The sequence below is a fragment of the Triticum urartu genome, chromosome 6A (genome assembly GCF_056163025.1).
Source record: "Triticum urartu cultivar PI428250 chromosome 6A, HENAU_Tu73, whole genome shotgun sequence".
Taxonomy (NCBI): domain Eukaryota; kingdom Viridiplantae; phylum Streptophyta; class Magnoliopsida; order Poales; family Poaceae; genus Triticum; species Triticum urartu.
Window position 1 is genome coordinate 455,746,639 of NC_141878.1, and position 23,696 is coordinate 455,770,334.

General features: G+C 52.3%; 1 protein-coding gene and 1 pseudogene across 1 annotated transcript; one reads left to right on the forward strand and one right to left on the reverse strand.

Annotated features, from left to right (window-relative positions):
- The first annotated feature begins 16,794 nt into the window (after positions 1 to 16,794).
- On the forward strand, positions 16,795 to 22,994 carry LOC125514039 (uncharacterized). Its single transcript, XM_048679285.2, has 13 exons — positions 16,795 to 17,043; positions 17,126 to 17,237; positions 17,339 to 17,451; positions 17,744 to 18,099; positions 18,575 to 18,650; positions 21,221 to 21,307; positions 21,483 to 21,563; positions 21,656 to 21,688; positions 21,844 to 21,897; positions 21,979 to 22,020; positions 22,117 to 22,195; positions 22,290 to 22,360; positions 22,452 to 22,994. The coding sequence occupies exons 1-13, from the start codon at positions 16,879 to 16,881 to the stop codon at positions 22,539 to 22,541; spliced, it is 1,359 nt and encodes a 452-aa protein (XP_048535242.1). The 5' UTR covers positions 16,795 to 16,878; the 3' UTR covers positions 22,542 to 22,994.
- Positions 18,659 to 20,731, reverse strand: LOC147965680 (uncharacterized; annotated as a pseudogene).
- Positions 22,995 to 23,696: the final 702 nt, after the last annotated feature.

Sequence of the window (23,696 nt, forward strand, 5' to 3'; positions counted from 1 at the left end):
ACTCGCCTAAGTTTGAAAAAATCCTACCGAGTGGAGAGCAAACCTCCCACTCGGGGGCTTAGCTGCAGTCCAGCACTCGCCTAAGTTCTCCTACGAAGAGACTTAGCTGAGGTCAGCACTCGCCTAAGTTTGGAAATCCTACCGAGTGGAGAGCAAACCTCCCACTCGGGGGCTTAGCTGCAGTCCAGCACTCGCCTAAGTTCTCCTACGAAGAGACTTAGCTGCGGTCAGCACTCGCCTAAGTTTGAAAAATCCTACCGAGTGGAGAGCAAACCTCCCACTTGGGGGCTTAGCTGCAGTCCAGTACTCGCCTAAGCTTTCCTACGAAGAAACTTAGCTGCGGTCAGCACTCGCCTAAGTTTGAAAAATCCTACCGAGTGGAGAGCAAACCCCCCACTCGGGGGCTTAGCTGCAGCCCAGCACTCGCCTAAGTTCTCCTACGAAGAGACTTAGCTACAGTGTTCTCCCCTTCTAATTGGTCGACCGAAGCCAGCTTCTGCGCGGCCAGAGCGGTCTTGTCATCAGCCTCCTTACGGGCAGCAGCCAAGTCCTGATCCTTCTTCGCCAGAGCTTCTTTCAGTTTTTCTGCAAAAAATGACGATTGAGTCGGAGAAAGCGAAAAGATACTCAAGCCTAAAAACCAACCAGTCGACAAAGGTGTCTTACCTGCGGCGCCGTCTCTGACATTCTGCAGCTCTGTCCTGGCCAGTTCCAGATCAAGGTTCATTTGAATTTGCTGCTTCTCCAAGTCAGCCAAGCGGGTTCCAAGATCACAAGATTTCTGAAGTCAAAGAGGAGGAGTTACAATTTCAGTAAAAAGGAAAAAGCAACAAAGGCAGTAAATACTAAGACTACGGTCGACTGCCAGCAGTCCACCATAGTCTCGGGGACTACACCCAGTGGGTGCACTTAGCGTGCCCCCACCGGTTCCTATCCCACTCGACCGTTCCCTGAAGTCGAGTCCAAGACAAGCTGCTTCCGAGCAGTTAAGAGACAATAACAGAGTTTCTAAGACTACAGCCGAAGCAAAACATTCGACAGTAGCCTCGGGGGCTACACCCAGTGGGTGCGCTCAGCGTGCCCCCACAGTAAAAAAAAAGAAGAAGAGAAAAGACGTCGACTGCCCGCAGTCGACGAGGTTCCATTCGGCACGACCCGATCAGACAGAGCGAAGAAACTCAACTACGACTCAATTTAAAAAGACTACAGTCGACTGCCAGCAGTCGACCGCAGTCTCGGGGACTACACCCAGTGGGTGCACTTAGCGTGCCCCCACTCGTCCAAGAATTGGCAAAAACACCCAGTGGGTGTACAAACTTAAAGATCTTCGGAAAAGAGATTCTTCAAAGAACATACCAAAACAGACCAAGTGTTGAAGTCGACTGACCTAGACATTGCTCTGAAGAGCCGAGCTTGCGTCGTAAGCCGCCTGGCAAGCCTCCCGAGCCACTTTTACCTGCTCCATCATGACTCCAGCCTGGCGTACAGCCTCCTTCGCAGCAGCCGCTTGGTCCTCAGGGACGGGGTACGCAGCAAAAAGCGAAGACGGATCTGCAGTCGACGCTGAAGGCTGCACACTCGTCAAAGGAACAGCGAAAGTCATGGAAGCCCGAGTGGGTTCGCCATCATCCCGAACTGCAGCCTCAGGCGCGGGAGTGGATTGCGGAGCCTTGCCAGCCAACACCTTCTTCTTCCTCTTCACCCTCAGTGGTGTGTCGTCGTCGTCATCCGGGAGATCGATAACATGAGGAGGAGCTGCAAGGAAAACATTCAATCGACCAACGCTTCAGTCGACTCGTAAGCAGGACGGCAGTGATCGTACCAGGGTTGGAGGTGACAGCGTCCTCCATATCTTGGTCGTCGTTCCTGGCAGAGACCTCAGAAGTTGCACCACTGCAAATCTCAAAAGTTAGTCAGTTGGCCCAGTGAATCGACCAAGGTTCCGTCCACAGTCGACAAAGGAAAGCAAGTGTTGTTGTTACCCCGAAATGGTGGGAACAACTATCTTCATTTTGGGCAAAGCCTTGGGCGGCTTAGATGGCGCCGTTCGTGGGTGCTTGGGAGCCTTCCCGGTCGGCGGAGGAGAAGAAGTCCGAGGGCGTTTTGACGACTGCCCAACAGGAGCGGCCGCCTTGCCACGTTCCTGCGCTGGATCGTGGGCGAGTTTGGACCGTCCCTCCGGGCGGGAGGGTTCAGCCTCCTCCTCCTCACTGGAGAAGATGTCGTCTCCCTCCTCTCCCTCACCGTCGGACTCCCACTCGACCTGGTCGTCCCCGCTCTCGCCTCCGCTCCCCTCACCTTCCTCGGTCGGCCCTTGTGCCTCGAGTACATCTCAGTGGTAGCCTGGAGGACAACAGACAGGACAAAAGTCAGTCGACTCACACAAAGAAGACTAATACAGAAGGCCAGATATCCGACACAAAAACATACCTGATCCACTTCATATGAGTTGTCGAGTGGAATCACCCTTCTGGCTCCTCGGGGGTTGTCTTTGTTCCCCGTGATGCTTGACAGCCACCCCTCCAGCATCTCATCGGTGACCTCCTCCGGGTGGATCCGAGTGGTGTCGTCAAGGCCAGAATACAGCCACATCGGATGGTCTCGCGCCTGGAGCGGTTGGATGCGCCTCTGGAGAAAGACCTCTAACAGGTCCATCCCAGTCACCCCCTCACGGACAAGTTCAACCACTCGACCCGCCAATACCTTGACTTGGGCACTTTCCTCCGGCGTGACCTTCAGAGAGATAGCCTTCTCGGCTCGGTCGAGTGAAAAAGGAGGAAGACCGGTCGACTGCCCGGGGGTCGCTTGGTCCTGGCAGTAGAACCAGGTCGACTGCCAGCCGCGGACCGACTCCGGAAAGGTGATAGAGGGGAAACAGCTCTTCCCCCTCGTCTGGATCGCCAGACCCCCGCACAACTGGATGACTTGCGTCTTCTCGTCACTCGACTTGGCCTTCTTCACCGACTGGGAGCGGCAAGTAAAGATATGCTTGAAAAGCCCCCAATGCGGACGGCAACCCAGGAAGGCCTCGCACATGGAAATGAACGCGGCAAGGTAGACTATGGAATTGGGGGTAAAGTGATGGAGCTGCGCTCCGAAGAAATTCAAGAAGCTCCGGAAGAATGGATGGGGAGGCAGAGAAAACCCTCGGTCGATGTGGGTGGCGAGGAGCACGCACTCACCGTCGCGGGGTTGCGGCTCGATCTCCCTCCCCGGGAGACGCGCGGCCTCGTGGGGAATGGCTCCTCCCTCGACCATGTCGTCGAGATCTTCCTGCCGGAGCACCGATGGCATCCAATCGCCCTGAATCCAACCCTTGGGCAGGGTGGTCCGGGAGGAAGATCCACCTCACGAAGACTTCTTTCCTTTCCCCACCGCCGCCGCCTTCTTCGCGCGCTCCAAAGCAGTGGTCTTGCCCTTCACCATCGTCGCCGGCGAGGTCTCGCACGGGCTAATGGCGCTAGGGTACGGCCGAGGGTCGCAGAGAGAGCTGGCGAAGGGAGAGAGGAAGAAAGAAAGAAGGAAGCAGAAGAGAAGCGCGCGGCTTGGAAACCCCGAGCCGGCAACTTATAAGGGGCTGCTCCCGAGTGACTGACCGGTAGGCCCAGGCAGCCCAGTCAAATCCCGCAACAGACGCGCACGCAGTACGTGGCGAAAAAGGCGATGCGAGGATCGAGGAGTTTCCGCTTTTTCACTTCCGATTACTGCGGCTACTCCCGTCCCGCGCGCTTCCCAAAATCCAAACCCCGCGAGATCCACGGGCCGCAGAACCGCTTGCCAAAAACAGAGTATCCCGCTCGTACCAACACTCGGCATGTCTCAAGCAAGGATTTTCACTCGACGAAGGGCCTGGAATGGATCAAGGCGACTGAAAGAGGTTGGTGACATCGTCCGCGACAACTGACCCTAAGCAAGGCACTCTTACAACCTCGAAGAACCGGTCGGAAAGGATCCCCAACTCTTCCTCCACTCTAACCTCGATCCATTCGGGGGCTAATGATGAAGCTATGTACCTGGGGTAGGAACACGGACCCGTCCCAAAGAGTCCTACCCAAGGACGTCCCTAGAAGAAATCACCCATCAATCGACTTGAAGGTACTTCACTCGACGGGTTCAAGAAGCTACCACTCGACCAAGAAGCTACCACTCGACCATGAAGCTATTCACTCGACTGCCAGGAGGTCTACAGTCACTCCGTAGGCAAACGGTCAGTTGTTAAGTAGTCTTCATGGTCATTACAGCACTTTATTAGAGGCGTTACCAGTAACGCCCCATCTTAAATATACTTTAAAACCCTGCATTACTGAGGGCAGGAGGGGGCCGGCGAACTCTATATAAGCCACCCCCTCCTCAGTATGGAGGGTTCGCACCCCTGTAATCCATACACGCATAATCCAGTCGACCGCCTCCGGGCTCCGAGACGTAGGGCTATTACTTCCTCCGAGAAGGGCCTGAACTCGTAAATCTCGCGTGTAACAACTTCCCAATAGCTAGGATCTCGCCTCTCCATACTCACCCCCCTACATCACTGTCAGAGTTAGAACCACGACAACCCCCAAACTTGTCGGGCAACCACACAGTCAAAGAACAAATGTTGTATATTTTCAAGCTCATTGCGGACAACACAGGTCATATCCTCAACATGTTGACGTTTTGACAAATTATCCCTAGTTAAACTTTTGTTGTGCACCATTAACCAAAGAAACACATGGATATTTGGGGGAACTTTGATTTTCCAAATGCAATCCTTCCAAACAAAAGCCACTCCCCCAAAATTAATCATTTTATAAATAGATTTCATAGAGTATAAACCCTTGCTTTATAAGGACCAAACAGGTTTATCAGCAACATTAGAAGGGGGAAAACCTCTAACCAGATCTAGCATTTCTTACCAAATGCATAAGGTACACTCATCCACACATCTGCTAAAAGGCAACTACAAGTTCACCCCCATCCCAGACTTGGGCAACAGAAGCATCTTGTTGCTGACAAATAGTGTATAAATCCCAGAACCTGGTCTTAAGCGAATAGTCACCAATCCAAGTGTCATGCCAAAGTGACACATTCCTACCATTCCCAGGAATCCATTTATAAAAAAAATTGCAGACAAAAAATCCCAGGTGATGCTCTTCCAAAAAGGAGAGCCCACCCCAGTTCTGGACCAAAGAATGTTTGGTTTATCCACATTATATTTAAAACTAAGAAGCTTTTTCCAGTCACTGTCTCTATCATCAAAAAACGTTTACTCCACGCAGCTAGCAGTGACATATTGAATTCCCTAAGATTAGGGACACCCATACCACCCCATTCTTTCTTCTGAGAAATCATCCCCCAATGGGCCAAATGGTATTTATGATTATCACCCACATTACCCCAAAAGAAGTGAGACATTTGAGATGTAATAGCATCAATTGCCAACTTAGGAAATTTCATCATGGACATCAAGTAGGTAGGGATGCTAGCAATGCAAGTAGTAAGAAGAATAAGCTTCCCTCTATAAGATAAGTTTCTCCCCAGCCACCCAGCAATGTTTCAAATGATTCTATAAATAATAGGTTGGATGTCCTCCCTTATGAGTTTCTTATAATGCAAAGGAACACCTAAATACTTAAAGGGGAAATCCCCAATTTGACAGCAAAAAAATTGGGCAAACTCCTTAGAAGTCTCCTCATCTATATGGATAGTATGAAGATCACTTTTGTGGAAGTTAATACACAAACTAGAAAGTTTTTCAAAGCATGCCAGGATCCATTTAAGATTCCTAGCATGTTCAGCAGAGGCTTCTAAGAAAAGCAGGGTATCATCAGCATATTGCAGGCTGACCACACCACTTGGTATTACATGAGGCAAAAGCCCCCTGACCAAATCATGACTAGCAGCTTTCTTAAGCATTTTGGAGAAAACATCAGCCACCAAATTAAAGAGCAAAGGGGATGAAGGGTATCCTTGTTTAATCCCTTTCCCACCCACAAAATGTGTTTAATCCTAACAGAAAAGGTCCCTTGATGTAAGCAACTACACGCCCACCCAATCCATTTATTACCAAAACCTCTAGATCTAAGCATTTCCACAAGGAAATCTCAATTCACCTTATCATAGGCTCTTTCGTAGTCAAGCTTCAAAACCAACCCACTAGTCCCCATTCTATGGATCTCATGGATCACCTCATGAGCCATAACCACACTTTCTAGGATAAATCTCCCTTTTATGGAAGCAGTTTGGTTTTGAGAAATAATCTTGTCACAAATGGGAGAAGCCCTAGTATTCATGGCTTTGGAAAAGATCTTAACAGAGCAGTTACCAAGACTAATAGGCCTGAAATTCTTCAAATCTTTAGCATTACTGACTTTAGGAATAAGGGTAATAATAGCAAAACTCAATCTAGAAACATCAAGATCACCATTTTCAAAATCTTTAACCATCCACATAAAGTCACATTTAATCAACTATCAGAATTTTTGATAGAAAATAAAGGAGAGGCCATCAGGACCAGGCCCCCCCAGCATAAGCACTCATGATAGCATCTCTAATTTCCTCTTCCGAAAAGGGTCTCTCCAAGATCATTCTATCTTCTTTCGTAATCAAATCACATTCATCTCAGAAATTTGAGTCTAGATGAATGCCAGCTTTAGGTTCAAAAGAAATAACTTCTTATAAAAGGTAGTACCAACAGACAACATGTCTGTAGTAGAGGTGACGGGGCCATCGGAGCCGTTCAACTCCATTAAATGATTTTTGCGATGCCTATGATTAGCCAGAGCCATAAAATAAGCATTATTACGATCCCCTTCTAGGACTTTCCTATCTCTGGATCTCTGCCATAAGGCAGTTTCTTCCTTCTTCCAAATTTCCTCCAGCTCAGTCTTAATCTGATTCATTCTCTCATGATCAGTGGTTGAAAGAGGATTTTTTTCAGAAAGCACATCTAATATATCAAACTCCATAAGGAGGGACCTTTTCTATTTCTTAATAGCAGCCTCAATATTAATGCTCCACCCCTTAATGATTTTTCTAAGGGCCCTGGTTTTGCACATCCAATTTTCAATAGAGGATCTAGGATCCCCATTGCCTAACGACACATCATGGACAAGCTGGGAGAACCCAAGTTGAGATAACCACCATTTTTCAAACCTGAAGTTTTTTGGACTAGTAACTTTCCTAGCCCCAGTATCCAAGACCAAGGGGGTATGATCACTCCCCACCCTAGGAAGAGCAAGCAAGGAAGATAAAGGAAAATGATTGTTCCAATCCATAGAAGTGAAAATTCTATCAAGGACAGCAAATATTGGGTTGCTCTGGTTGTTAGACCAAGTAAAAGACCTGTTGGAGATAGGAATCTCCAGCAGGCCCAATCTATTTACCCAATCATTGAAAAGGAAAGTGATGTGAGGATTAATATTCCCACTGCTTTTCTCAATTTGTTGTCTAACTAGATTAAAATCATCACATACCAAGACAGGGTAGGAGACAACCCCCAAAATGTCATGTAATTCAGCAATGAAATCCAACTTAAACTCAGGGTATGAAGAACCATAAACCACAACTAACTGCCAAACAAGGTTATCAGTTTTGGACCTAATGGTAGAAACCACACCAAACTCTTTGTTAATATTGATCGTTTTGGAATATACATGATGATAATTGGTAAACATGATGTGTTTTCGAAACAATCGTTGTTGTTCATGCATTCACGAGAAGCTTAGGTGCCCAAAACAATCGTGATTCCCTTCCTTTCGGTCTGCAGCGATGCATGCGCACGCATTGATCCCAGCCAGACGGGCCCATACACTCACAATCTCATGGAATCGAGGCCTTTCCATTTTAATTGCGGCACCCAGTAATTTCAGGAGGGATTATAGAAAAACCATCAATTAAGGAAAATCCGAACAAGAAGTGGGCTTGTGTTGGAAAAATCGGTGTTGGGGGCTGGAGACGTGGATTGATCGATGTGGGAGGGAGGCTAACGATATGAACAACAACGGATCCCCTTTAATAATAGTAAAGATTCTTATGCCCGGTGCCTGAATAGTTTGGAGAACAGTATAACATGTTTGGTACTAACTTGTGCCTAGATAATATTTGGCAATCGTATGCTTGGTGCGTTGCTTTTTTTTCCTAGTGGTGAAGTTATTTACACTGTTGGCTTAAGTGTTTTATGTTGGGTGATCTGGACATGTCGCAATTGGGGAACGTTTGAATTTAAACCTTTCAAAACTCCTTTTGGGGTTGTTTCTCTGTTTGTGTTTTTTTGTCACACTGGGCAGGTCTAATGAAGCAAGGTGATGCGGCTAACCTGAGGACGGGGGTCAAGATGCTGAAGGATAACACGTCGAGGATGATGCGCATTTGCGCTGCTGTTTAAGACGAAGGGGCGCTTTAACAGTCTTTACCCGCCTGCTGCTGCTCGCTCTCGAGTTACATTCCCTCTGCGTGGGTGTTCATTCTGGTGCTCTTGCGTGAGCGTGCCTCTCTTGAATTTGGCCGATGCAGTTGTGACTATTTTGTTGGTGTCGTCGGGTTTTCGTTCTACAGTGGGTATCTCGATGGCGAGTACTGGCAGTAGGTTTTACCGATGATGCTTGAACTCGCTCTTCCCTTTTTCGTCTCCTTTTTTGAACTGATGTATTTTCATTATGTCAAAGTAATGGAAAGGGTTTATGCCCGGTTCAAAAATAGTAGAGATTCTTAATCACTGAAACCAAGCCGCTGCACGATTTCGTTAAGAATATTGCCATGAGAGTTGTCATTATGGGTGATGGAGGATCTTTGGTTGCTACAAGATCAAGGCAGTATGATTTGAACCAAAATACTCACCGCCGAAACCTTTGTTTGCCGTGACAAGATCAAGGCAGTATGATTTGAACGCTCATGTCTTCAAGCATATCGTAGTCCAGCCTACGAGGGGTTGTTCTGATTTCTGAATTTGAAATTTTCATGTAAGAAAGAGGTGCAAACAAAGCAACTCATATATGACTGCAAAACCAGTGACCTCTGTCTATCTGGACCTCACCTGGTCCCGTACATGAATCACGGTTGTAATCTTGCAGGTTAATCAATGTAAGCTCGACGACCGAGGAAAAGAACCAATGCCTCATCGGCTACTCTCGACGCGACATCAAATCATATCAGCATTCAGCAATGTTGAGCATATTTGTGCATGTATCTGTTAAAATAATCTCCTACCGGCCCCGTCTTTAATTTTCTTGTATAGATGAGGCTGAGGGCTGGCCCTGTACCCATATATACATGCACAGTGTACTCGATCAATACATTAAGAGTTGCATTGCCTCTAATATGATATCAGTTTTTTTCCGATCCAACTCTAGCTTCCGCTTCTAGCCGCCGCCGCCGCAGCTCCTAGCTGCCGCCGCCGCCATCTCCTGCGTTGCCGCCGCCGCACCCTCAACCCGCCGCCGCGCGCGCATCACCCCTCCTTATCCCTCTCTCCTCCTATGCCGCCTCCCTTCCCCCCACCGGATCGCCCCGAGCCGCCTCCCTCCCACCCGCTCCCACCCGATCGCATCTCCCTGCCAGCCGCGCCGCTCCTCCTCCCCTCGGTCGCCGCTACACCCATGGCGTCTCCCCACTCCGCCGCCTTCCTCCCCTCCAATCCCTTCGACGGTCCGGCCCCTCCCCCGGTGGAGGTCGTTCGCGATCTCGACATCTTCGTCCGCATGCCCGTCGTTCTTGACTACGCCTCCTCCACCTACTATGCCTGGAAAACCTACTTCTCTCTCGTCTTCCGCGAGTACCACCTCATCGATCACGTTGATGGCTCCGTCGACTCCGGCCTCATGTTCGCGGACGACGACTGGCTGACCATCGACGCCACCATCACGCGCTGGCTGTACCAAACCATCTCCAAGGACATCTTCCACACCATTGTTTGCGACACCGATGACGCGCAAACGGTGTGGGTAAAGCTGAACGGGCTCTTCCTCGACAACGTCCTCCGGCGCCGCGTGTTTCTTCAGCAGGAATTTTTTGGCTGCCAGCAGCTTGACTTGTCCATCGACGATTATTGCATGCGCCTTAAGAAACTTGCTGACGACCTTCGCGACCTCGGGGAGCGAGTCTCCGACGACCTCCTCCTCAGCACGCTCACCGCTGATCTGAACGAGGAGTTCGGCAACGCGGCCTCCAACCTCACGTTCCTCCCGGACCCGACCTTTCCTCGGGTCGTGGCCTACCTTCGGTTGGAAGAGAGGAGGATGAAGATGGTGAAGTCTCGGGCCACGCACACGGCTCTCGCGACGGCCACCTCCCGCGCCGCCCCTCCCATGGTGCCGCAGCCGCAGCGGCCTCCGCCGCCGCCGCCGGCGTCATACTTCCAGGCGCCACCGGCGCCCGTCTACCAGCCCCCGCCCCCTGCCCTTGATCGTCGCCGCGGGGGGCGCCGCGGCAAGAAGCAGCAGCCGCACGACGCGGGGGTGGGAGGGGGGCGCCAGCCGCACGACGCGGGGGTGGGAGGGGGGCGCCAGCCGCCGCGGCAGCAGCTGCCCCCGGCCCCCTGGGCCGCCGCGACCTACCCTTGGATGGGGGTGGTCCATGCGTACACGATGCCTGTGCTACGGGGCCCCGTCCCGGCTGGGATTCTCGGCCCCCGCCCTGGCGCGCATCAGGCGCTCGTCGCCACCCCGAGTGGCTACCCCGTCGCGTCCCCTCCGTACGCCGCCCCGGGTGGCTACACCGTGGCCATGCCTGGCTACGCTGCTCCTGGTGGCTACCCCGCCGCCCCTCCAGCCACGGCTGCCGCACTCCCGCTGGCCCCTTGGATCCGGCTCTCCTTGCGGCGCTTCACTCCACCCCTACACCCAACACGTACACCGGAGGCGGCGACTGGTATATGGATTCCGGGGCTACCACCCATATGACTTCCAACCCTGGGAACCTCAACTCCGTATTTCCAGTTTCTACCGCATGTCGTATCACTGTTGGGGACGGGTCTTCCCTTCCCATTACTCATGTCGGTCATGGTTCCTTTCCGTCTAAGTCTACCCCTATTCACATGTCTAATGTCTTAGTTTCACCTGAGTTAGTCACTAATCTTGTTTCCGTTCGTTCTCTTACACGTGAAAATCCTATAACTGTTGAATTTGACGAAGTGGGTTTTTTTGTCAAGGACGCTCGTACCCGGATGGTGCTCCATCGATGTGACAGCCCGGACGGCCTCTACCCGGTGACCTCCACCGCCACTTCCACATCCGCACCGGTCGCTCTCTCCGCCATAGTGGACATTTGGCATGCTCGGCTGGGACATCCAAACCCGGCCACCCTTCGTCATATTCTTAGGACTTTTTCTTTCACGTGTAATAAAACCAATGATCACACTTGTCATGCTTGTCGTCTCGGCAAGCATGTCCGTCTTCCGTTTAGTGCATCCTCATCGGTGGCCTCGTATCCATTTGAGTTTCTTCATAGTGATTTGTGGACATCTCCTGTTGCCAGTAATACGGGTTTTTATACTATCTTGTCCTACTTGATGATTTTTCGCACTATGTGTGGACCTTCCCGTTGCGGAGAAAATCTGATGCACTCTCCGTTCTTACTACCTTTTACTCCTATGTCGCTACACAGTTTGGGCGTCCCATCCATGCCTTGTAGACCGACAACGGGAAGGAGTTCGACAACGTCGGAGTTCGCACCCTCCTTGCCACACACGGCATGATTTTTGTCTCACCTGTCCGTATACCTCGCAACAAAATGGTCGCGCCCAACGGATCCTTCGCACCCTCAATGATTGTGTCCGCACTCTTCTTTTCCACGCCAATCTCCCTCCCCGGTTTTGGCCGGACGCTCTCTCCACCGCCTCTCTCCTCATCAATGTTCGTCCGACTCGTGCTCATGGGAACTTTGCACCACATCATCTCATCTTCGGTAGCCCACCCTCATATGATGATCTTCGTGTTTTTGGGTGTCTCTGTTATCCTAGCATCGCCTCCACTACTCCTCATAAACTCGCACCTCGCTCCGTGGCATGCATCTTTCTCGGATACCCACCAAACACCAAAGGCTATCGTTGCTATGATCTGGTTTCTCACCGAGTTTTCACTTCTCGGCACATTTACTTTGACGAGAGGTCTTTTCCTTTTCACCAGGTACCGCCGCCGGCCGACTCGCCATCGTCATCCATGCCTCCCGGTGCCCCTAGCGGAGGCCGCTCACTCGCGCTCAGGCCCCCTCCCGGCTTCGGCCCCCCTGCAGCGCGTGGCCCTCCCCTGGCTTCGGCACCCCCACCGCGCCTGGGCCCCGCTTTGGGTCCGCGGCGCCGGACCCGGACCCCGCTGGCTCGCCGGCCCGCTCCCCGGTGGCCATGTCACCTCCGACTCCCATTGAGTCCGTAGCCCGGTCAGCGAGTGCATCCCATGCGCCTGACCCGGGCTCCTCGACGGCTTCTGCCGGCCCGGCTGCATCCTCGCCGGAGGCCATGGCGCCCCCGACTCCCGTTGAGTCCGCAGCCCGGGCAGTGAGCGGGTCTCCCGCTCCTGACCCCGGCTCCTCGACGGCTTCTTCGCCTGCCTCATCGCCGACCCCGCCGGCCTCGTCGATCCAGCCGGTCCCGCCGGCCGCCCCGAACACCCGCATGGTCACTCGTGCTCGCGCTGGCATTCACCGGCCCAGCAAGCGCTATTCTGCGGATGAGTACCTCCTCGCTGCCACGGCGGCTGCTCCGTCACCTCTCCTGTCATCCGCTCGAGCCGCACTTCGCGATCCACATTGGCTCGCGGCGATGCAGGAGGAGTTCGACGTGTTGGTGCGTAACCGCACCTGGCAGCTTGTCCCGCGGCCACCCAATGCCAACGTTATCTCTGGCAAGTGGGTATTCCGACATAAGACTCGCCCTGACGTGTCTCTCGAGCGCTATAAGGCTCGGTGGGTGGTCCGCGGGTTTCGACAACGCGCTGGAGTCGACTTCACCGACACGTTCGCCCCGGTTGTCAAACCGGGCACGATTCGCGCAGTCCTTCAGCTCGCGGTCTCTCGCGCCTGGCCGGTGCATCAGATGGATGTGTCGAATGCGTTCTTGCATGGCCATCTCTCGGAGCAGGTTTTCTGTCAGCACTCAACCGGCTTCGTCGACGCGCCTGTTGGGGAACGTAGTAATTTTAAAAAATTTCCTACGCACACGCAAGATCATGATGATGCACAGCAACGAGAGGGGAGAGTGTTGTCTACGTACCCACGCAGACCGACTGCGGAAGCATTGACGCAACGTAGAGGAAGTAGTCGTACGTCTTCCCGATCCGACCGATCCAAGCACCGTTACTCCGGCACCTCCGAGTTCTTAGCACACGTACAGCTCGATGACGATCCCCGAGCTCCGATCCAGCAAAGCGTCGGGGAGGAGTTCCGTCAGCACGACGGCGTGGTGACGATCTTGATGTTCTACCGTCGCAGGGCTTCGCCTAAGCACCGCTACAATATGATCGAGGTGGAATATGGTGGCAGGGGCACCGCACACGGCTAAGGAACGATCTCAAGAATCAACTTGTGTGTTCTAGGGTGCCCCCCTGCCTCCGTATATAAAGGAGCCAAGGGGGAGGAGGCGGCCGGCCAAGGAGGGCGCGCCAAGGGAGTCCTACTCCCTCTAGGAGTAGGATTCCCCCCCAATCCTAGTTGGAATAGGATTCCTCGAGGGGGGGAAAGAGAGGGAGGGGGCCGGCCACCTCTCCTTGTCCTAATAGGACTAGGGGAGGGGGGAGGCGCGCGGCCCACCTTGGGCTGCCCCTTTCTCCTTTCCACTAAAGCCCACTAAGGCCCATATAGCTCCCGGGGGGTTCCGGTAACCTCCCGGTACTCTGGTAAAAACCCGATTTCACCCGGAACACTTCCGATATCCAAACATAGGCTTCCAATATATCAATATTTATGTCTCGACCATTTCGAGACTCCTCGTCATGTCCATGATCACATCCGGGACTCCGAACAATCTTCGGTACATCAAAATGCATAAACTCATAATAACTGTGATCGTAACGTTAAGCGTGCGGACCCTACGGTTCGAGAACAATGTAGACATGACCAAGACACGTCTCCGGCCAATAACCAATAGCGGGACCTGGATGCCCATATTGGCTCCTACATATTCTACGAAGATCTTTATCGGTCAGACCGCATAACAACATACGTTGTTCCCTTTGTCATCGGTATGTTACTTGCCCGAGATTCGATCGTCGGTATCCAATACCTAGTTCAATCTCGTTACTGGCAAGTCTCTTTACTCGTTCCGTAATACATCATCCCGTAACTAACTCATTAGTTGCAATGCTTGCAAGGCTTATGTGATGTGCATTACCGAGAGGGCCCAGAGATACCTCTCCGACAATCGGAGTGACAAATCCTATTCTCGAAATACGCCAACCCAACATCTACCATTGGAGACACCTGTAGAGCTCCTTTATAATCACCCAGTTACGTTGTGACGTTTGGTAGCACACAAAGTGTTCCTCCGGCAAACGGGGGTTGCATAATCTCATAGTCATAGGAACATGTATAAGTCATGAAGAAAGCAATAGCAACATACTAAACGATCGGGTGCTAAACTAATGGAATGGGTCATGTCAATCAGATCATTCAACTAATGATGTGACCTCGTTAATCAAATAACAACACTTTGTTCATGGTTAGGAAACATAACCATCTTTGATTAATGAGCTAGTCAAGTAGAGGCATACTAGTGACACTAAGTTTGTCTATGTATTCACACATGTATTATGTTTCCGGTTAATACAATTCTAGCATGAATAATAAACATTTATCATGATTTAAGGAAATAAATAATAACTTTATTATTGCCTCTAGGGCATATTTCCTTCAGCGCCTCAGCCTGACCATGTGTGCTTGCTATCCCGCTCTTTACACGGGTTGAAGCAAGCCCCTCGCGCTTGGTACCAGCGGATCGTCGGTTTTCTACAGCAGCTCGGGTTCCGGGCTACTCGCTCCGACGCCTCACTGTTTGTCTACCACCAGGCTCCGGCGACCGCTTACCTCCTGCTCTACGTCGACGACATCATCCTGACGGCTTCCTCGCCCGAGCTCCTTCGCCAGCATACCGCTCGCCTCAGCGCTGAGTTCGCCATTAAGGACCTCGGCCCGTTGCATTACTTCCTCGGCATTGAGGTGGTACGACGCGCCGATGGGTTCTTTCTTCATCAGCAGTAGTATGCCCAGGACCTTCTCGAGCGGGCAGGCATGCTTAACTGCAAGCCTGTCCCCACGCCTATCGACACGAAGGCCAAGGTCTCTGCGCTCGACGGCTCGCCCGCGCCAGATGCAGCGTTCTACCGCTCCATCGTCGGCGCCCTCCAGTACTTGACACTCACTCGGCCGGACCTACAGTACGCCGTCCAGCAGGTGTGTCTCCACATGCACGACCCTCGCGACACCCACTGGAACCTGGTGAAGCGGATTCTTCGGTACATCCGCGGCACCACGGCTTTGGGTCTTACGTTGACGGCCTCGTCCTCGACTGACATGGTGGCCTACAGTGACGCTGATTGGGTTGGCTGCCCGGACACACGACGCTCGACTTCAGGCTACTGCGTCTACTTGGGGCCTTCGCTCATATCGTGGTCGTCTAAACGACAACCCACGGTATCCCGCTTCAGTGCCGAGGCTGAGTATCATGCTATGGCCAATGCCGTTGCCGAATGCTCGTGGCTTCGCCAGCTTCTCCAGGAGTTGCTTCTCGATGTTCAGAAGGCCACCATTATTGTCTACTGTGACAATGTCTCTGCGGTCTACCTCTCCGCCAACCCTGTTCATCATCGTCGCACGAAGCACATTGAGCTCGACATCCACTTCGTGTGAGAGCAGGTGGCCCTTGGGCGCATCCGCGTTCTTCATGTTCCCACCGCTCAGCAGTTTGTCGATGTCATCACGAAGGGGTTACCGACGCCTACATTTGAGGAGTTCCGGTCCAGTCTATGCGTCACTGGTGACGTATCGATTGTGGGGGGTGTTGAACATATTTGTGCATGTATCTGTTAGGATAATCTTCTACCAGCTAGTTTCCTTGTATAGATGAGGCTGAGGGCTGCCCCTATACCCAGATACACGTGCACCGTGCACCCGATCAATACATCGAGAATTGCATTGCCTCCAATAAGCAACACACCATGGGTGGGGGGGGGGGGGGGGCATCCCCCACCGGCGAAGCAAACATCCTAGTACCACATGACCCGCCGTACGTGTGCAACCGAGCATAACCACACAAGAAGCCAAGTGCGGCCCATGATCAGAGCACATCGATAAGCAGCTTTTGACAGAGGATGCGAGACCCGCAACACCAACAGGGCACAATCAGTTCAGACCCTTCCGAGAGTTCCAACCCCGCAAGCCACACCCAAGATCCCAATCAGCCGCTCGAAAGTAGGGTGGAGTGCACTCCAAAGCACGCACTGCTCCGCCCGACGACGCTGCCCAGGCGTACAAGCAAGCCACCGGAGCACCACGGTTATTTTTCCTCTCTCTCCTCTCGCTGTCGCCCTGTCGCCGTCGCGGCAGCACCACTAGCCGGCCCGGTGGCATGGCGCACTCGGCAGATCGTACACTAAGCCGTAACAGCCGGAGGCACGGTTGCAGGACTGTCCCGTCCGTTTGGGCACGCAGGGCGCCACCTTGGCGAAAATGGGAGCGTCGCCGTTAGTGATGGGATCGGCCAGGCGGCCTACCGCCCTAAGCAAGAAAGAGCCACGGCACGACGCATCGGGCCCGGTAGCTCTTACTTGAAGCATTGCATTTGCTTTGTCGTTGCGCGCCATGAGTGGGGTTTATAAGTCACTCCCTCCCCGCTCCCCGGAACGGCATGATCGCAGGCCGCTGCCGGGGTATATACAGGTCTTGAGGTGGTAGGAGACGGCGGCGGCGGCGTAGGAGATGAAGGACTTGGCGGGGCTGGGGCACTTGTTCGTGGTGGCATTCCTCTTCCACTTCTCCTCCTTCATGGTGCTCCCGGCGATCACCGACGTGACCATGGAGGCCGTCTGCCCCGGCCGCGACGAGTGCTCCGTCGCCATTTACCTCAGCGGCTTCCAGAACGCCGTGAGCAATCTCACCGCTGCATTTGCATGGACCTTCTTCTGCCTCTGTTTTTTGACATTGGCACGTACGTATGCATGTGCAGATCACGGGGCTGGGGGCTCTGGTGGTGACTCCGATCGTCGGGAATTTGTCGGACAAGTACGGCCGGAAGGCGCTGATGACGCTGCCGGTGACCGTCGCCATTTTGCCTCTCTGTACGTATGCGCCGAGTCTGCTCTGCACCGTGATAATTCGTTGGCGAGGTTAATGTGTGGCGGGTGTGTGATCATGATCATTCGTTGCTTTGTTTTGGCAGTTATATTGGCGTGCAACCGATCGGAGGTGTACTTCTACGCGTACTACGTGATGAAGATCCTCGCCGGGATCTTCTGCGAGGGCAGCATCCACTGCCTCTCGCTTGCTTACGTGGTAAAAAAACATCAGATATATCAGTCTAATTACTGCACGAAATTCAAATGAGGGGTTTGAAGAAAAAAAATCAAATATATATTTGCATTTATACCTCCCGTACAAAAAAGAACGCACGACAATTACCCGTACAGAAGAACGTGATTGGTACAAACAAATAGTAAAACATGTGAAAAAAACAAATAGTAAAACGGGAAAGAAGCTGGCTGGGCCCACGTGTCATGCAACACAAGCATGGGGCTCAGCCGCTAGTTCGTGACCGCTGACTGACGAGGCGAATTTTGTGGCGCAGGCGGACCACGTAGGGACCAAGAGGCGGGCGGCGGCGTTCGGGCTCCTCTCAGGCGTGTCGGCGGCCGGCTTCCTCTCGGGGACCCTCACCGCGCGGTTCCTCACCACCTCCTCCACCTTCCAGGTCGCCGCGGCCGTCGGTGCAGCGGGAGCCATCTACCTCAGGGCGTTCGTCCCGGATTCCGGCGCCGCTGTCTCCTTCCATGACGATGCCTGCGATCCCCTGCTCCAAGGCTCGTCCTGCTCCTCTGCGGCTTCGTCTTCCGCTTCCTCCGACGAAGAGCTGTCGCCGAGGCTTCCGCCCTACAAGGGCGTGCTGCCGTCGCCGTCCGACATGGTCGCGCTTCTCACTGGCAGGTGAGGTTTCTGCTGCCCAAGTGGCTGTGCCCTTTTTACTCCCTTCTGAAAGTTGATTTTGAGAGGAATTTTGGCCTTCCAAATCCATCTGTAATGACAGCCACTAAGAGGGTTTTCCAACCATTTATACATGGATTTGGTAGAGAATCTACCATTCCCATTGAGCCCCCAATACACCCGATCCCCCTCGGGACTAGGTTGCAAATTGTTAATACAGTTCCTCATTTCCTCCCATTGTTTCTGGAGGTCAGGAGTGAGCCTTCTCCTGAAGAAGGTGTTGATTTCCACGTTGTTCAGATGTTACTACTCCCTCCGATCTATATTAATTGTAGACTTGGTACAAAGTTGAAGTACAATTTTGTCCACGTCAAATCCTCAATCAGAGTAACTTGCAAGATAGCACGCTGCCACTTCTCAGTTCTCACTGAAGAATTATGAGTAGTGTTTACTGATGTGCGGTTACTGTTCCTTGCAGTTTGACCTTGTCAACGGCGGCAATGATTACTTTCTTTTACAGTCTCGGTGAACACGGACTTCAGACTGCATTACTGGTACGTATTTCTTACTGTCTCATGTCCAAGTTGACCATTATTTGGAATTTGAATTAGCAATGATCAAAATTTACAAGTCCTAGTGTTTCAACAAATATTTCAAAGGAGAGAAAAACTGATAGGAGCTGGGATCCTACCAGGTCTAGCTCGTAGGTTGTAGGGGTGGAAGGGGGCTTGGCGTGGAGGAAGACGAGGTTGCCGGCGCTGGGGCGCCGTCGCGCGCGAGAGAGAGGGCGCAGGAGGCGGCAGCTAGGGTTACGTCTCCCGGCTCCCTTCAGGAAGCCGAGCAAATATGATTGCTTCTGCTTAACTTCAAACGAGTCCTTACATGAGTTTATATAATCTCCAAATACGATAACTGGGCTAAGCCCCTAATAACGATAAGATAACTGGGCCAGGCCCCTAACTACCTGGGCTGTAGTATATGCCGGCCATAACATCTCTCCTCACCTGCACAAACAGCTCGTCCTCAAGCTGGAAGGCGGGGAAGCGCTTGCGGAACTCCTTGAGGTGATCAACGGGCGCCAAACACCTCCGCGTCAGCTGGGGCGGGCAGGTCGCCGAGCCCGGCGGCGGTGGTGTCCTCCTCAATGTAGTCTGTAGCCTCCAGGTAGAAGAGTCGCGGGCAGACGTGGCCGGGAACGTAGGGCTCGTCGTAGTTGAAGCACAACCCTTGGCGGCGACGCTCGAGTTGCTCGGCCGGGGTGAGCCAGCGGAACGGGCGCGCCGCGGTCGTGGCGAGGGGCGCCCTAGAAGCCTGAGCAGGCCGACCCTACGCGGGAACTTCCGGCCAGGGTGGCGGCCCAGCAGCCCGGAGCGGTGGCGCCTGCTGGATGGCCACCGTGTGGCGCTCGAACGTGCGGGCGTAGTACATGGTCGTCTGGAGGTCCTGTGGCCCGCGCATCTTCACGTCCACGCGGATGTGATCCGGTAGGCCGCCGACGAAGAGCTCAGCCCGCTAACGAGCCGAAACACCGGGGGCGTGGCATGCCTGGAAGCGGTCAGCGAAGTCTTGCACTGTGGTGAGGAACGGAAGGCGCCCAAGCTCCACCAGATCCCGCGTATAGGCGGACCGAAGCGCAAGAGGCACAGATCGCGGAAACGCTTCCATGGTGGCATGCTGCCCTTGTCCTGCTCGAGGGCGTAATACCACGTCTGGGCGGTGCCTCGTAGATGATAGGAGGCGATCCAGGTGCGGTCGGACGCGAGCTTGCGCTGCCCCCTAAAAAATTGGTCGCATCGGTTGAGCCAATTCAGGGGGTCGACGGCGCCGTCGTAGGTCGCGAACTCCAGTTTGGAGAATCTCGGCGGTGGCTGGGCGTGGACGATTGGCGGGTATGTGTCATCCGCGCGGAACAGCTTGGGCGACGGCGCCGAGTGTGCGGGGTGCAGAGTACCGACATGGAAAAGTGGGCCGTCCACACCATCATAGGGACCCGCAGCACCCAAGGACCCGCCGAACTACATGGTCGAGGGCGGCGCCAGCGGTGACATCACGTGCAGCTGTCCTGAGGCCATCGTATAGACCGGCTCGATGGACCCGGCTAGCCAGGCCGGTAGCGGAGATGGCGACGGGGGGGGGGGGGGACCGACCTGGTGGATGGGCACCCCGGGCGCCGTCGACGGAAGGCCTGGCCCCGAGATCGCCGGTGGCGGCGGCGGCATGATGGATGCGACGAAGGTCGCTGGTGGTGGCGGCTGCCACGGGAGCTGCTACGGCCCCGTGATGGTGGTGACGGGGGCGGGTGGTTGCAGCCCATAGTGCCCCGCGAGGAAGGTGCGGATGCCCTGGACCGCCTGAGTCAGGTCCTGAAGCGCCGCCGTTATCTGCTCCGGGGTGAGCACGGCAGGGCGGGCGCGGGTGGCATCCAGGTGACGGACGAGACCGGCCCGGTCAAGGATGGCGTGCTGGTCGCGGTGGTCATCGGCGACGAGGATGCGATCGGCAACGGGAGGGAGAGGGTGGGCGGTGGCGCGGACATGATCGAGCCTGAGACACCTGATACTAGGTTGATAGGAGCTGGGATCCTACCAGGTCTAGCTCGTAGGTTATAGGGGTAGAAGGGGGCTTGGCGTGGAGGAAGACGAGGTCACCGGCGCTGGGGCGCCGTCGCGCCACAGAGAGAGGGCGCAGGAGGCGGCGGCTAGGGTTAGGTCTCCCGGCTCCCTTCAGAAAGCCGAGCAAATATGATTGCTTCTGCTTAACTTCAAACGAGTCCTTACATAAGTTTATATAATCTTCAAATACGATAACTGGGCTAAGTCCCTAATAACGATAAGATAACTGGGCCAGGCCCCTAACTGCCTGGGCTGTAGTATATGTTGGTCATAACAAAAACAAATATTAGCAGTGCCCACTATTGCACTGTTATAATTCAGTCGTCTAATCATTAGTACACTTTTTTGGCAATAATTTTCACTAAACGGACACCAGAATTGTTTACTTCTTGATCAAATAATTGCAATAGAGTATCTGTTTTTCCTCTTATCTGTGTTACACTAGTGCCACCTGAAAGCACACTTTCCCCGCAAAAAAAAAGAACACGGTTTAATTTTTGATTTATTTGCAGTACTACCTCAAAGCGCAGTTTGGTTACAGCAAAGACGAGTTTGCTAATCTAATGCTGATTGCCGGTGCTGCGGGAATGATCTCACAGGTACCAATACCATTGTAACTGCAGACCAGCTTGATGCCTTGAGTTTCTACCCATGTGGCCATGTCAACGCTCCGTAGCTGTTTTTCCTATAAAAAAGATCAAGGCTGAAAGAGTACTTATTCATATTCTTGTATGCATTCTACCTTTTATTTGACTTCCTGTAACACCTTTGCAGTTAACAGTAATGCCAATATTTGCTCCAATCGTTGGTGAGGAGATGCTACTTATTGTTGGGCTGTTAGGAGGATGCACTCATGTAAAAGCCCTTTGTTAAATCTTTTCTCTTACTTGCTGAAGTTTTTAGGATACCACGGTTTTGATCGTTGAATAATTTTCATATATTTGCAGGTTTTCCTATATGGCATCGCATGGTCGTACTGGGTACTTCCTATGGCCTTTGCAATTGCTTCCATACTTTGGTGCATTTGTCAGTTGCTGTGTCGACACAGCAGCAACAATAACATACGTAGATCTGCCGCAGTGCAGTACTGTATTTCTACTTTATGTTCTCTAACGTTGCCGTAATTATCTCACAGGTACCATATTTTGCTGCAGCGTTTATAATTTTGAGTGCTTTTGTTCACCCATCTGTAAGCCATGTTTTGCTCAGCTTTTCGTTTTCACTTCCGAGAAATTCAAAAGAAACTTGATGATCTTTTCAACTTCTGTAGATAAGGACCAATGTGTCAAAAAGTGTTGGATCAAATGAGCAGGTAACTTGACTAGTTGCTGATGTTTGTCTTTTATTACCCAACAGTTTACACTTGTGAGTTTGCTCATCAAAACTATTGGTTGGTGTCCCCTTCCAGGGAATTGCTCAAGGTTGTATATCTGGAATTAGTTCTTTTGCCAGCATATTAGCTCCACTTGTCTTTACTCCCTTGACAGGTAAGGGAACATAAATTAACGGATGCAAGTTTTTCAGTCTTGGTTTCCCAAATGGTATAGAATTGAAATTAATTATCTTGTTTCCTTGTATCAGCATGGTTCCTTTCAGAAACAACGCCATTCAACTTCAAAGGCTTCAGCATTATGGTTGCTGGTTTTTGTACGGTAGGCCTACAGTGGAACACCTTTCTGAATTCTGTTCAATTCGAAATTTATTTACCACATGTTACTAAAGATTTGATGAGCTTTTGTGCAGCTCATTGCCTTTGTCATCAGCATTAGGATGCGCGCAGCGAGATGTGGAGTTAGCGAGAAAGTGAGCCTTGTGCAGCATGAGCAAGCATGACATACACTACACAACACCCTGGTTAAGAGTGGCTTGCTCCATGCTTCCAGGAGAATGAATGACCCTCGACATGCAAAAGCACCTTTCTCTATTACATGAACGCTGCAAGCGTTGAATTGGCAGTGTCATGAGTTTAGCCTCGTGTAAACCTCCTACTGTCTTACCAGTACATAGCTGACCGGAATAGTTAACTGTATGTAGCTTGCTTCAGAAAGGGGGTCAGTGGGTAAGCACTTAGCATTCAGAGTTGGCGCAGTTCTGTTTCTGAATGCGGAATGTATGGTGGATGAATTACAAAGTACGTACTAGTACATCCATTCCTAAATATAAGATGTTTTGGCAGTTAATTTAAACTGCCAAAACGCTCGTATTTAGGAACAAAGGTAGCAATATGTAAATACAACGATTTCTGGTGATAAATTGGACTCGTTTGAATACACAGGAAGCACTCGATAGAGGAAGTGTAGCTTGTTAAAAACCATGGAGAATGCTGGAGAAACACGCCGGACTTGCGTGGTTGTGCCGTGCTTCCGGGAGATTGAATCGCCCTCTGCATGCAAACGCGCCTTTCTTTGCGACATTAACACTTGCAGATGACAAGGCCGCATTTGGTAGCCTGCATTAGGTACAACTAAGCCCGTGCGATGCAAAATTGGCTCATTTGATAGTCTGTTCATTGTTTGGCCTGCATAGCGTGAACCTTAAAGCACCCCAACGAGATCTGCTAGGAACGGCTGAATCGACCGTTTTCTCTAAGCCAGACTCGGGCAATGCAGGGGAGGGGAACGCGGCATCGAGCTCATGTGAGCAGGAGATGGCGTGAGTTCACGTGCCTAAAAATGCAGTAGGAGAAATTGGGTCACCTCCCACTGAATCGGCCGCCTTATATAGCCACCCGGGCTCACCGCCCAAACTTCCCCCTCCCCCCTCCCTCCCGAGCACGTAAATGACGCGTCTCCTCTGGCCGCCGGTAGACGGCGGCGACGATTGGTCTTCCTCCTCTTCTCCGACATGTTGAACGCCTCCATCTAGCTTCACCTATGGTTGTAAGTTCGATCAATCTCTCCTTCCTACCCCTTCCAGCTTAGATTTGTGAAGCATGTGATAGCATTGTAGATTATTGATCTGTGAGAATGTGATGTTGTGGTAGCTACT